General features: G+C 42.3%; 1 protein-coding gene across 1 annotated transcript in view; it reads right to left on the bottom strand.

Annotated features, from left to right (window-relative positions):
- Window positions 1-7,676: 7,676 nt before the first annotated feature.
- The window catches only part of LRRC49 (leucine rich repeat containing 49), a 40,656-nt gene continuing 35,582 nt past the window's right edge, over window positions 7,677-12,750 (bottom strand). Inside the window, exons 16-18 of the mRNA XM_042473993.1 lie at window positions 11,799-11,942; window positions 8,413-8,530; window positions 7,677-8,330 (exon numbers count right to left, since the gene is read on the bottom strand). Of these exons, the coding sequence (XP_042329927.1) occupies window positions 8,124-8,330; window positions 8,413-8,530; window positions 11,799-11,942 (469 nt within the window). The 3' untranslated portion in view covers window positions 7,677-8,123. The remainder of the gene's footprint in view (window positions 8,331-8,412; window positions 8,531-11,798; window positions 11,943-12,750) is intronic.

Raw genomic sequence — 12,750 nt, 5'->3', positions numbered from 1 at the left:
AGATTTCCAAGCGGTTCAGGAGAGGAACCACCAAATTAATCGTTCTTGTTGACATTCGTTGGTATGAACTTGAACAAAATATATGGAAAGTAACCAAATACCAAGATGTTTCCGCACGAGGTGCAAAGAAGGTCCTGAAGAGTTTAGAAGTCAACAGTGAAGTGAGGTTGTTGCTCCATTCAAAGCATCATGGCCTAGTTCAATGTTTTAAAGCGGCCCTTTGCTCTGTTCCATGTTGTATGGAAAACTAAGGATCACTCCTAGAGTTGTACATCTACACCTCTGGAATGGGGATTTTCGGTGTAAAGAAAGGGACGTCATATTTATTATTAATGCAACTCTGAACTGCCATAGCCTTGGTCTAGATCGGCCCTTTCTATGTTGTATGCCAAAATTAGGGTAATTCCAAGAGTGGAACATATGAAATAAGCATCCAGAGCCATTCATATTATGTCACATAGTGGATGGATTTTCAAACATGCATCCTTTAATACACTGAATTTTCTATTACAATGTTGAGCTATAGTTCACAGTACAATATATATTAATTTTAATTTAATGGTAGAAGTCAATCTGCCGCATAACAACGCAGCTACGCAAACAGGGGAAAGGAGTTGAACCACACATGAGCCTTTAAATCACTTCTTTGGGACCTACAGATTGAAATTTTGGGGTATTAAGGATGTCCCATCATCTTCTGCAAGGGATATGTAAATCCCATTCGCATATTTTTCTTGTTCATTGTGAAAATTGTTTCTGTGCGATTATTCTCTACGCCTTTACTCCGTTTTGTGAAATTTTTGCAGGAGAGATTCTGTTCTCAGTAAAAACTTATTTTTCTGCAAAAAAAATTGATCAGAATTCAGAGTATTATGCTCAAAATATACTTTTCTGCAAAAAAGAAATATTAATTTTTTGCAAAGAAGTCTCTCAGTGTGAAAAATCTTCAAACAAAGCACAAAAATCTTCAGATTTTCCACCATAACATACAGTACTCCAAAAGCCATTTGGTCTGCCAAAATCCCAAAACTTGGGGAAGTTGGAAAGTAGCTAGATTCCACTTCTGGTTTTGAAAAAGTAACTTTTCTTAATGTTAAACTGAGCTAATGGGTTGCAACCTGTTTTCAGAAGAAGCAATTTGCCCCTTTGGTCAGAATAAAAAGGCAATTTAAGGGGTCTCTGAAGAAACTTGCCATGATAGGAATGCCGTAAGTTGGAAATGAAGGCACACTGCAACAACAACTAGGAACAAATCTTACCAAGAAAAGCCTGTGACAGGTTCACCTTAGTGTTTCTGTCAGTCGGAAATGACTTGAAGACACACAATAAATAAGGGCTTAAAGGAAGGAACTGATGGAATTTCCCATTCTTTTGGTGGTGGTACAAATTCCATTTATGTTTCTTTGTCTCTCAGAATTGATCACAATTTGCGAAGGGTCAGGAGAAAGCAAATTCAGCATTGCCCATCACTAGACACAGTGCTCTATTCCATTCCTTTCTATTCTACTACTTTATCCACATGGCATCTTTTTCCCAAGCTGAGGATCAAGGTGGCTCCTGTATTCCAATATTCCCTGGTGCAGTTGCTAAGAAATATCCTTAGAACAATTGGATTATGGAATGCCAAGATCTGCTTTCCATGCCTTAGATGCCTGTTATGGGGCCCGAGAGACGCAGGACAACCACATGCTTTGCAGCGAGGATGATTCACGGTCGAAAACTCGTGCGTTCCTCTAAATTCCGCCACGGCTTGTTTCACCAAATGTAAATTACGTTAATGCCATTAAACTTCTCCCATACCCAAATAAGATGTCTAGACGATGGGAGTGTATATAAAAGTAATGCAAACACAACATTTCATAGGCCCACTTTCTTCACCACTGTATTTTGAATTAACTTTACAATCATTTGTCTCACAGTATATTTTAAGGGGATGGAAACCAGATGTGATTCTGGGCGATCCTCCCTTTGCACTTAAGTGTTAAAGGCACGGCCTGAGACATACTCCAACCCAACCCTCTCCAAAAAGAGAAGAAGAAGATGCTTTGTGCTTTTTATTCAGATCCTTCCCTTGGTATAGTATATGCACAGAGCTCAAGGGACCGAGGGAAGGCTAGCACCCTTCCCCCCCCCCCCCCCCCAAGTTCTCCATTTCAAGAATTCCAGAAATGGAATGGGTTTTCACTTCAGATCTGTTCAGTATCCACATGAAGCTCCCAAATATACAAGGCAGAATACAAAGTCTTGCTGATGTACCTAGCAAGGGCATCAATCAAACTCAATGAAAAGGAAATTCTTGACCCCAACTCACATAGTATCACTTCTGTGGCCAAAGTTGCTGAGCTAGCCCCCAGCAGGACCAATTGGAGCACATGGCACTTTGCAAAGGCTTGAAAGCTCAACATTTAGAGAGAGAAAGGCAGGGCAGTTTTTGATTTTGTTTGCTTAAACGAATAGGTCGCTGTAACACTACAGCAGTCCCTCCACATACGTTGGGGTTAAGGGTGAAGGACTCTCATGAATGTGGAAAAACCGCAAATAATAAAACCCTGTTCTTTTTACCTAAGGGAACACTTATCTAGGAATCTCCAGGTCCTCCAGTTTAGCTCTAATGGTCAACATTTGCCAGAAGTTGATCACAGAATCATGCTGGAGACATACAGATGCCTAGAGAAGTGGTTTGTCTAGGAACCTCTAGTATTTCCAGCGCAACACTATGGTCAACTTCTGGCAAAGTTGTGCTGGAGGACTTAGATATAATAGCCTTGTTTAAATATTTGAAGGGATGTCATATTGAGGAGGGAGCAAACTTGTTTTCAGCGGCTGCAGAGACAAAGACCCAGAGCAATGGATGCAAGCTCCAGTAAAAGAGATTCCACCTCAACATTAGGAGGAACCTCCTGACAGTAAGAGCTGTTTGAAAGTGGAACACACTCCCTTGGAGAGTGGTGGGGTCTCCTTCTTTGGAGGTCTTTAAACAGAGGCTGGATGGCCATCTGTTGGGGATGCTTTGATTGAGAGTTCCTGCATGGCAGATTGGGGTTGGACTGGATGGCCCTTGGGGTCTCTTTCAACTCTTATGATTATATGATTCCTTGAGAGTCAGCTCTAAAACTCCCTTTGTGAGCCCGTTTGACGCATCTGGCTTTATGGATCTCTGAACATCAGCACATACCTCCAGTTACTCCTGCTGGAAACTCCCTTATCAGCCTTAGACTCTGCTCATGACTACTAGATTGCCTGGAGCACATTTTGGTTTCCATTGGCCTGTTACAGACAGCCAAAATAAAGCTGCTTCGAGTCACAGTGGAGATACGGTGTTTCAATGATGCATGCGTCCTAAGAGTCCAGAACTCACACCAAAGCCATGCTCCAGCCCTAAGGACTGGAGCATGGCTTTGGTGTGGCTTCTGGACTCTTAGGACGCATGCATCATTTAAACACCATATCTCCACTGTGACTCAAAGCAGCTTTATTTTGGCTGTCTGTAACAGGACATTGATATCCTCTACGTTACCTGGAAATACCCTGCTTTCTCTGCTGTCTGTTCCTGTTGACTGCAGGTGCACTTACTTGGGCCCCTTGCCAGCTTTAAACAGCCTGTTTCCATTCTGTAGGAGAACTTTTAAAAGGTGAGGCTTCTACCAATAAGGAGACATAACAGAGGAGGCCTTGAGACAAGGAGTAAGTCTTGGTTGGATGTTCTACAACTATTTTTTTGTTGTTGTCATTGCTTTAAAATGCCAAAAGGGAAGCACAACTGTCCCAACCCCTCCATCCCCATGCTTTGCAAACAAAGAGCAATAATCTAAGGTGTCCTGCTTACCTCTACTGAGGGCAGCACAGTAGGGGAATATACTAAAGAATAGTCCAGTCCAAAGGTCACACAATACCAGTCAGTCAGTTACAGTAAAAAGCAGAGCCAAGAGCATACTTACAAGGCAAGTCCAGATGTCAGGTAACCAGAATCATGGACCTGACTGCAAGACTGGTTGTTGGCTACAAAGAACCTCTGCAGCTGGAGGTCTTTTAAAAGGCCTCTGCTTCTCTCAGCTGAAACGTATTAGCTCTCCTCTTGGCTTTTAGCCTGGAAGACCTCCTCAAGGACTCCTTGACCTGTCTTCACTCCACAGGTCCTAGCACCTGCAGCCTAGAGTTCATAGAGTCTGTTTTTATCTCTGCTTCTTCATGCTGGGCCTCCTCTAGGACCATAGATCCAGACAGCGCCAGATCTGCCCATCTCAGCCTCCTCCATGTCTTCAAAGTCTGAGTCTTCTGACTGTGCCTCTAAGTCAAGCCCAGAGCAGCCCATGACACCAAGACACACAAACACTGTGGCCTAGTACAGATGGGCGATTAGCGGCATCCTCCCGGCAAACTAGGCCTAGATGAGGCTGGGCATTTACATGCCCAGCAGCCCTAGTTCACGAGGATGCCACCATCATGGCTTGCCACCATCCACACGGCAGCGCCATCAGGGACATAGCCAAGGGGGGTTCTTCCCCCTTTCCATTAGAAAAATGAATGGTGTGTGCTGCTGTGCCGCCACACCCAAGCCCCATTATAATGGTATCACTTAGTCTGGACCCCTCCCTTCCTAAAATCCTAGCTACGTCCCTGGCGCCATGATGCATGCACCGTGCAGTGTGCACACATCACTCGCAGGACACGACATCATGGCGGCACCATTTGGCGCTTACGGCACCATAAAAAAGAAGCCGCTGTAGGCAGCTTCTTTCCAGCAGTGCATCATTGCCACACTGTTTGGTGGTTACAGAAATGATGCGGGGCAAAGACAGGCGGCACAGAGCTGCCCGTCTGTCAAGCCCCTGTATACATGATCAGGGTTTGAAAATGTGTGGAGAACCTCCATAAGCACCTGAGACTCCTTCCCTAGTGTGCTTGCATAATCTAGATTGGAAAACACCTGAACAAGGCCATAATGTAAAGGAAGTGAAGAATGCAGGGAAAGAGATAGCAATCAGTACAAAAAAAAAAGACAGTGAAAAGATCATTAAGATGCTAATAACTTTAAAGAAAAGACTGAACTTTATGAGGAATAGAAGGATCCACGAAGAACCTCCCCACCCTCTTGTGACACCAAACTGGCTTGCTCTCATGAATTACAAGTTCATTCAGGAAGCCAGACAATGACTGCAAAAAGCAAGACGTATCCATCGACTCCCTTTTAAAATGTACAGGCAAGCGTGGGGGGACGGAGCAAAGAAATGTATTCCTGCTTGTTTGTAACGGATGAGATACCTAGGGCAAGTATGCATTTGAGATGGGCCAAGCTTCAGGACAGTTTCAGTTTTATAATCTAAAAGGCTTGTAATTAAGATGATGGAAACGGGTGATGGCCTCTATAAACCAGTGCCAAGGTGGTTCAGAGTCGGATCGCAAAATGGAGAATGAGGCGTACAGGCTCTTTGAAGATACAGATCTTTGCTGGCAAACGAAACAAGCTTGTCTAACTCAAATTGCATACAAATAATTTAAAAAAGCAAACCTCCCCCAGCCGCCCGCCCCAGTATTTTTCTTCCCAATTCTGGCAGGAGCATCTCATGTTGAACGTCTGCTCCTTTCTTGCTACAGAGACACTCTATGTAAACAAAAGCGTACACTCCGTCTTTTATTTTAGATCCTCTTTCAAAAGCAGGAAAAGAGATAGCACACCAATCGCCCAAGATCTTTGTTCTTGCGTGGAACAAGGATGCATAACAAATGGGGAAACAGATCCAAGCCATAAAAAGGCCCAAGTACATACCTATTTGCTGTGTGCATACACTTAACAGGGAAGTACACTTACCAGGGAGAGCGGAGATCTTAAATCCCATGGTGAAGAAGGCATGATGCTTTCTCCATTCTGCACCAAATGTGTAAGGAGGACATGTAGGTCTACATGGACATATACACTTTTCTTTCTTTGAGACAGAAGAATTGAAGAAACTGGGAGACAGTCGTACAAGTTTCTATATGGATTATTTCAGAATGGACAGGGTTAGATCTCTTTTGCCCTTATATTCAAAGTCAAGGTTGGGGAACCTCTTTACAGGACCCAATTCAGCTTCAGAGAACTGGTTGGAGGAAACATCCCAGTGGCTAGCAGGGCTAAAGTAAAAAGGGTTTTATAAATAATAATTACAGCTTAAAGCTCTTATTGCCAACAACTAGGGCTGTATCTACATTGCAGAATTATTTCAGTTTGACACCGCTTTAACTGTCATGGTTCAATGCTATGGAATTCTGGCATTTGTAGTTTTGTGAGATATTTCGCTTTCTCTGTCAGAGAGCACTGGTGCCACGACAAACTACAAATCCCTGGATCCCTTAGGATGAAGCCATGGCAGTTAAAGCGCTATTAAACTGCATCACGTTTGCAGTCTGGCAGCAGACTAAGTCTTAGGGAAGGCATTTCCTCCCTACAGAATGGAAGAAAAAACATTAAAAGAGCCAAGAAGCCACCCAATAATGGTGGCATGGAAAGGGACACAGTGGTCTGGGCAAGCCCAGAGTGCCAGACTGAGGTTCTAGCAGGGCCAGATTTGTTCTGCTGCCCCAGCAGAACTCTTATTGTGTTTAAAAGAATAGAACATAAAAGGGGACACAAAGGAATGAAGATGTCATGATGGAATGGTAGGTAGCACATCTCTCTGGCAATGCTAGTAATTAAGCTATCTTCCAGGAAAACTAATCTGCTGCTACCAACCAAGCTTCTCTCTAGTAAGTTTTGGAGAAACTCAGTGGGTCCCTAGAACAGTCTGTAAACAGCCATTTTACAGTAAAGCAATGAGGTCAACAAGTCTGGCAACCATGCTGTTTTAACAGCCGTGCAGCCAATGCAAACATGTCACATATTTGTAATTCAAGGATCCGTACCCACTACTTAAGGAATTCTGCAAGGAAACCTGCCACAGGTGACAGATTATGCCTGGGCATCCTGTCAACCATAGAAATGTGATCTGAGTAAGCAGGTAACTGGGACACAGGAACCTCCAATTTCTTCATGTTGCAAAAAGGAAAATAATATGTCCTCCTTCGGCTGAGGAGTACAATGGAGAGATTAACCTCTCTTTTGGAACACGGCTTCGTACCCAGGTGCATACACTCCCCTGGTAAAGACATTTCTAAACAAAAATGGAATAAAGTACTGATCAACAAGTAAGTCAGATTTGCCAGCTGTTACTGATGCAATTTATAGATTGCTGTTTCTAAAGGCTATCTTCTCCCATATGAAACTGCCTTAGCATAAAAGATCATCCTTAGACTCTGTTCCCCACATCTCACCCCTTCTCTTGGCTACACCAATAGTAGATGATACAATGGAGGTGAATATGGCCATTTCAGTTGTGATGTTGCACTTTCTAAGCTCTCTTCTGTCACTAATTCTGGTTGTAGGAGCAGGAATAATAATGCACAGATGGTCAAGGGAAGAAGAGATACCACCAAAATTGCTGTGCTCGGCTGTAAAAGTTTCTAGGCTGGTCTGTACCTATGCAAATCCAAATGGTGAGTTACCAAGACCATGGAGAGAACCATTTTATTCAGCCAGGCCTTTTGAATCTGATCAGTTTCAGTCTTTAGAGGAATGACAGACTTCCTACAGTTGAAGCTTCAATCCTGCTTTGCATACTTCCATCAACATCAAATGACAATAACATTTTCAAATTCTCAGATTTAGAAGTTATAAACAGAATAATTTATTAAATTTCCAGCCCTGAAAATCCAGTGTCTTCAACTGTGATATTCCACCACCCCAGCCATAGCAGCAAACTGAAAGGGTGAGCATCCAAAAGACGTGACTTCCTTCCTTAAAACTAGGATTCTGGCATGAAAAGCACTGAAAAAAAGCAGAGAGGATTCAGTAAAGCACAGTAGAGGTGATGCTTTTAGTCACTGTGTACATACACACAAGTGAATGTGTGAGCTAGGAGGAGGAAAAAAGACCTCTCCTTTCAAAGAAGTGTCCCCTTTTATGGTGAAAATGGAGTCTCTTTGTGCCAGTCTTTATGGATATTGTTTAAAAAGTATCCAAGAACAATGCCAATTTCATAACACTATTTTAGGCCTATGTGGAAAGGCAACCCAATGCGCCACTGCAATGGAGAGGAAACTTGCATCTTTTACGACTTCTGATCCATGATTCGCTGCAAGCAAAGCTTCATGTAGGAATCCTTGTTGCGTATCTCGATCACTGCGTCTCTGACAAGTTCAATGAACATCTGAGGCCAGAGTTTCTGGAAGGACTCGTTTTTCACGTTGATGTCAGTCGCTTCCTTCACAAGCTCTTGGATGTAGGTCTGACAGAAGTTTTTCCTGTCCTTCCTTTCCTGTACAAAGGAAACCATTGTCAACGGTAAGATCAGGAAACAAATGCCTTTGGAAACAGCAAAGATTAATTATAAAAAATACCAGAGACATATATGAGAGAATGGAGGGATAAGCTGTCACATATTCCCCAGAGAAAGACAGATTCCAAGAGAGGTAAGGAGATCTCTCGCTCTTGCTTTTGCCAGAGCCACTTTGGTTGCTGGAGGGAACAGGAGCATTTGAGCACTGCCAAGTTCCTTGGGCACAAGGGGAAATCAGTACTTTTTCAATTATGGAGCAAGGGAAAAGCAACCCCCCCATAGATATATATATATATATATATATATATATATATATATATATAAAACACAGATTACACACACACACACACACACACACACTCAGAATTTTAAACTGATGACAAGGTATGTCTCACTTGAAACTCAACCACAAAACTCTGGCTTGGTTCAGACATCAAGGTCAAACCAGGGTTTGCCGTTTAGCTTTTTCCTTGTCTGTCACTAGCAGCTCAGAGCCATTAGTGTCTATATGTCAAGTCAGGGATTGCTGCCTCTGTGTGCATGTCACTCTACATTTACGTGTGGCGGAACCACATTTGCCACTTTAATGTCAATTTAATCGGTCTGGAAAAAGTCTTTTGGAGGTCTTCGTGATCTCCTCGTATTTCACACCCTGAATAACTGGGCCCCTCAGCTTGGCCACATCACTGCTCATCCCTAGTTATTTATCACTTAAGAACAAGTTAAGGAACTGTGCAAAGGGACTTGTAGCACTTTTGAGACTAAGTATGTGAAAGAAGTGTAGCCACTTTCCTAGGCTTGGTCCTACTTCCTCAGACTCATGGGTGAACAGTGCCAGGAAGGACTTTATTATCAGATTGTATGAATAGCTAAGAAATGCAAAACTTCTGGTATAGTGAGTTCAATTCACTGGCCAAAGTCCCAAAAGCTCTGCTACAACTTCTTTGGCACAGTTAGTCTCAACGTACTACAAGATCCCATGGCATACTGATATTACAGACTAACATAGACTAACACAGCTAGTTTCTAATAGAAACTAGAGTCATATTCAACCTTGGCTTCCACAATCTAGAATGTCCATTATTTCCCTTCCTCCCCTGATTCTTAACAAGTTGCTAACCAAAGACCGTCCCCTTAGCATCTGCACAAGTCTGTGTTTTACATCCTCTAACTGTTTTAAACTGGTTTTAAATCTTGTTTTAATGCTGACCATTCTTTCATGTGCTTTCAATCTGTTTAAATATCCTGTTTTAAAGTGCCAAACTGCTAAACACATTTTATCGTAGGTCAGCCTGAGATGTTAGACTAGGGCAAGACATCAATAATTTATTTAAAAATTAAAAAAAATAGTCATGGGATATTATTTAAGTCTCTTTCAGAACTAAAAGCTTTCACATCCCGAGCTTTTTAAAAGTCAAAACTACGGAACAATTTAATGGCCATATCCTCCTGGTAGCTGGTTATGCAAGATACATACAACATACATGCTTGATAAGTACATTTTAATTTCTGTGGAACTGTTTTAATACGGGTTAAGGTTGCCATTTTGTATTAAATGTATCTTCCCACACATATAGAGCAACATTTTGTGTGTGCAGTTATTTTAGCTAACAAGTCCACAAAAAGCCATGTAATTTTGCAAAGCCTAGCTTTACAGCGAGCTTCACAAGTTGGGGCAGGGGAGAAAACCATTGTCGCAGCGCCGAGGCATCTGGTTCAATTATCCTAATCCCCTTTTGTAAGATTCCACAAAGCCCTATTACATTTGCCCTTTGGAGGTGGCCGCAGTGTAAAATCCCATTGTTATAGCACGCTGAAACGTGAGGTCACGGGGTTGTTCCTCCAAAACCACACAGACTGTTCTTATGGGTAGTGAAAGAGGACAAATCCCTTTGAGGGGCCTTGATTTTAAAATATAATTACTCCTCGTTGACAAAGCTTGCCACCGCGGATGGCAAATTAGCTGCCATGTTTACAATAGTCTTTGTTGCTTGGGTAAGTTAGACTGGCAGTGAATCTTAGATGGGTGTTAGAAAAACCCAGAATGTGACTGTCTTCCCTACTTTGGGCAATTATATATTCCACCCTGATTTTAAAAACCGCCCTTTACTCAGTCTAAAAATAGGTCAAGGGATCTATCAATAGGCCGGTCAGCATTATTGAGAACTTTTTATCCCCACTTTGCCAATCAGTTTAAATTAACCCAGTATTTTCCAAAATAAAATACGTGTATTCTTTCCTTGTGCCCTCTCCGTTCTAGAACTAGCTAAGATGCCATCGTCAGCAACGCAGCCATCGTTTGCAGGACACAGATTCATGAGATCAAACAAGGAAAAGAGGAATGTTAGCTCTAAAACAAAGAGCCAAGATTTAACTAGTGTAATATTGGCCCTGTACAGACAGGCCAAAATAAAGCTGCTTCCAGGTCACTTGGAAGTATGCTGTTTAAATGCTGCATGCATTCTAAGAGTCCGGAACTGCGCCAAAGCCACACACTCCAGTTCTAAGGACTGGACATGGCTTTGGCCCGCTTCTGGACTCTAGGATGTATCCATCATTTAAACCATACTTCCAAAGTGACTGAGCAGCTTTATTTTGGCCTGTTGAGGGCCCCTTGCTTTAGCACTTTGACTATAACACTTGAATTGTAATAATCATACAAAGAGGCTCAGTGGAAATTGTGACAATCAGTTCTGATTGTATGAAACTGGATGTGGTATGTGATCATAGGAGGAGAAGAACACAAGGGAAGGAGGAGGAAGAAAGCCTGGAATTTAACAAGAGACCAGGTGCTACTCATGAAACCATACCATGAAAACAAAAATAATCCAGACACCATTTTTCCCTTCTGTAGACATCCCACACAAAAACAACACCTAGAGCCATCTTCTACATCGTTGCCTAAATATGCTCCCCCTTCCAGCCATTATTTTACCATAGTTAAATCATTCGGGATCTAAGATGGTGAGAGGAAATCGACATCAATCCATCGGTCCATCCCATCGCTCCATCAAGGTGTATTTGTTCTTTCTCACTTACACATCCATCAACATTATACATATAAGGCTTTGGCCAGTGAACCCTGACTTGTTTATATCTCATTTTGTAGTAGAATAAACTAACAGGACGTGGGAAGAAGGGAGAGTAGAGTGTGCTTATGCATGTCTAGAGCATGCTGAATATCTCAATTACAACATTTGTATGCCTCAGCTTATGGAGATTTTTCTAAATAGCACTTCCACTGGTTGTGGAGCAGGAGTATTGGTTATTTTTCGTTTACAATCTTGACATAAATGTCTCCTTTGGATGGAAGTCAACTGTGCTGATTCAGGCAAAGAAATATATAAGAAACTGATTAAAAAGTAGATGAGCTACGCAACAAAACAAATAGCTGAGTTTGGGTTTTGGGGGGTTTCTTGCAGGACCCTGTTCCACTTGGCCTCCTACCTCCAGCTTCTCCATCTGGAACTCTCGTGGTGTAATTCAGTGTCAGCGCGATATTTCTCCTCCAAGTTTTCGGCGTCGTTGCCACTTCGCTCGCAGTTCCCAATTCCTCCCTTTTGCTTCCAAAAGATAACACATTGTTTCTTCCTAAGGTTGGCCAAGGGGAAGGAGAAAGAGAAATTAATGGCCTAATAACTGCAATAGATCCCGGTTGGCAATATATATGGTGTGTGCGCGCGCGTGCATGCAGCCTTTCATTGTGCGTTTCCCATAATTTGTAGTCTCGGTTTAGGCATATTCGTTGCTTTATGAGGCAAACATTTATCTATTATCCGCCAGATCGTAGCCACATTTGTGTTATGTTTGCAGATCCTGTAATAACTATCCAAAATAAGAAAGGGCAATGGGAAGAATTTAAAACACAAGAGGGGATGGCAAAAACAACAAGAAATATTAGTTGTTTATGGCCTCTTTCAAATCATTTCTGACGTATTTCTGACTTATGGCAACCCTAAGGAAACAGGGGGTTTTGTTCAGAGGATGTTCCCTTTGCCTTCCTCTATCCGATAGAGTGTGACATGCCTAAGTCACCCAGCTCCTAGTCAATGCTTAATCACTATGCCACACTGGTTATGCTACACTAGGCACAATTAAAAAGTCTTGCTTTCCTTCATCCATATTGGATGAGGGGGCAGAACTACTTATATACTCCACTATAACGACCTCATGTATAAATCGAGGGCGGTTTTGGAGCAAAAATTGGATTGATAGACCCGTGGATAAGTCAAGGGTAAATGAAAACAAGCCAAAGAATTTCAGAATTACAGGAGGCATATGAGTTTGTGTTCATATTAAAAGCTGGATTGACGAGAAATAGAGGAAGTCAGTGCCCCAGGACAGATTATTATCTTGCTTTTCACAAGGGGAAGGTCCCTTTCATAGACACATCACACAC

This window comes from Sceloporus undulatus, chromosome 6 (assembly GCF_019175285.1).
Source record: "Sceloporus undulatus isolate JIND9_A2432 ecotype Alabama chromosome 6, SceUnd_v1.1, whole genome shotgun sequence".
Classification (NCBI taxonomy): domain Eukaryota; kingdom Metazoa; phylum Chordata; class Lepidosauria; order Squamata; family Phrynosomatidae; genus Sceloporus; species Sceloporus undulatus.
Note: the sequence above shows the minus strand (reverse complement) of the source record. Positions and strands in the feature narration are given on the sequence as shown.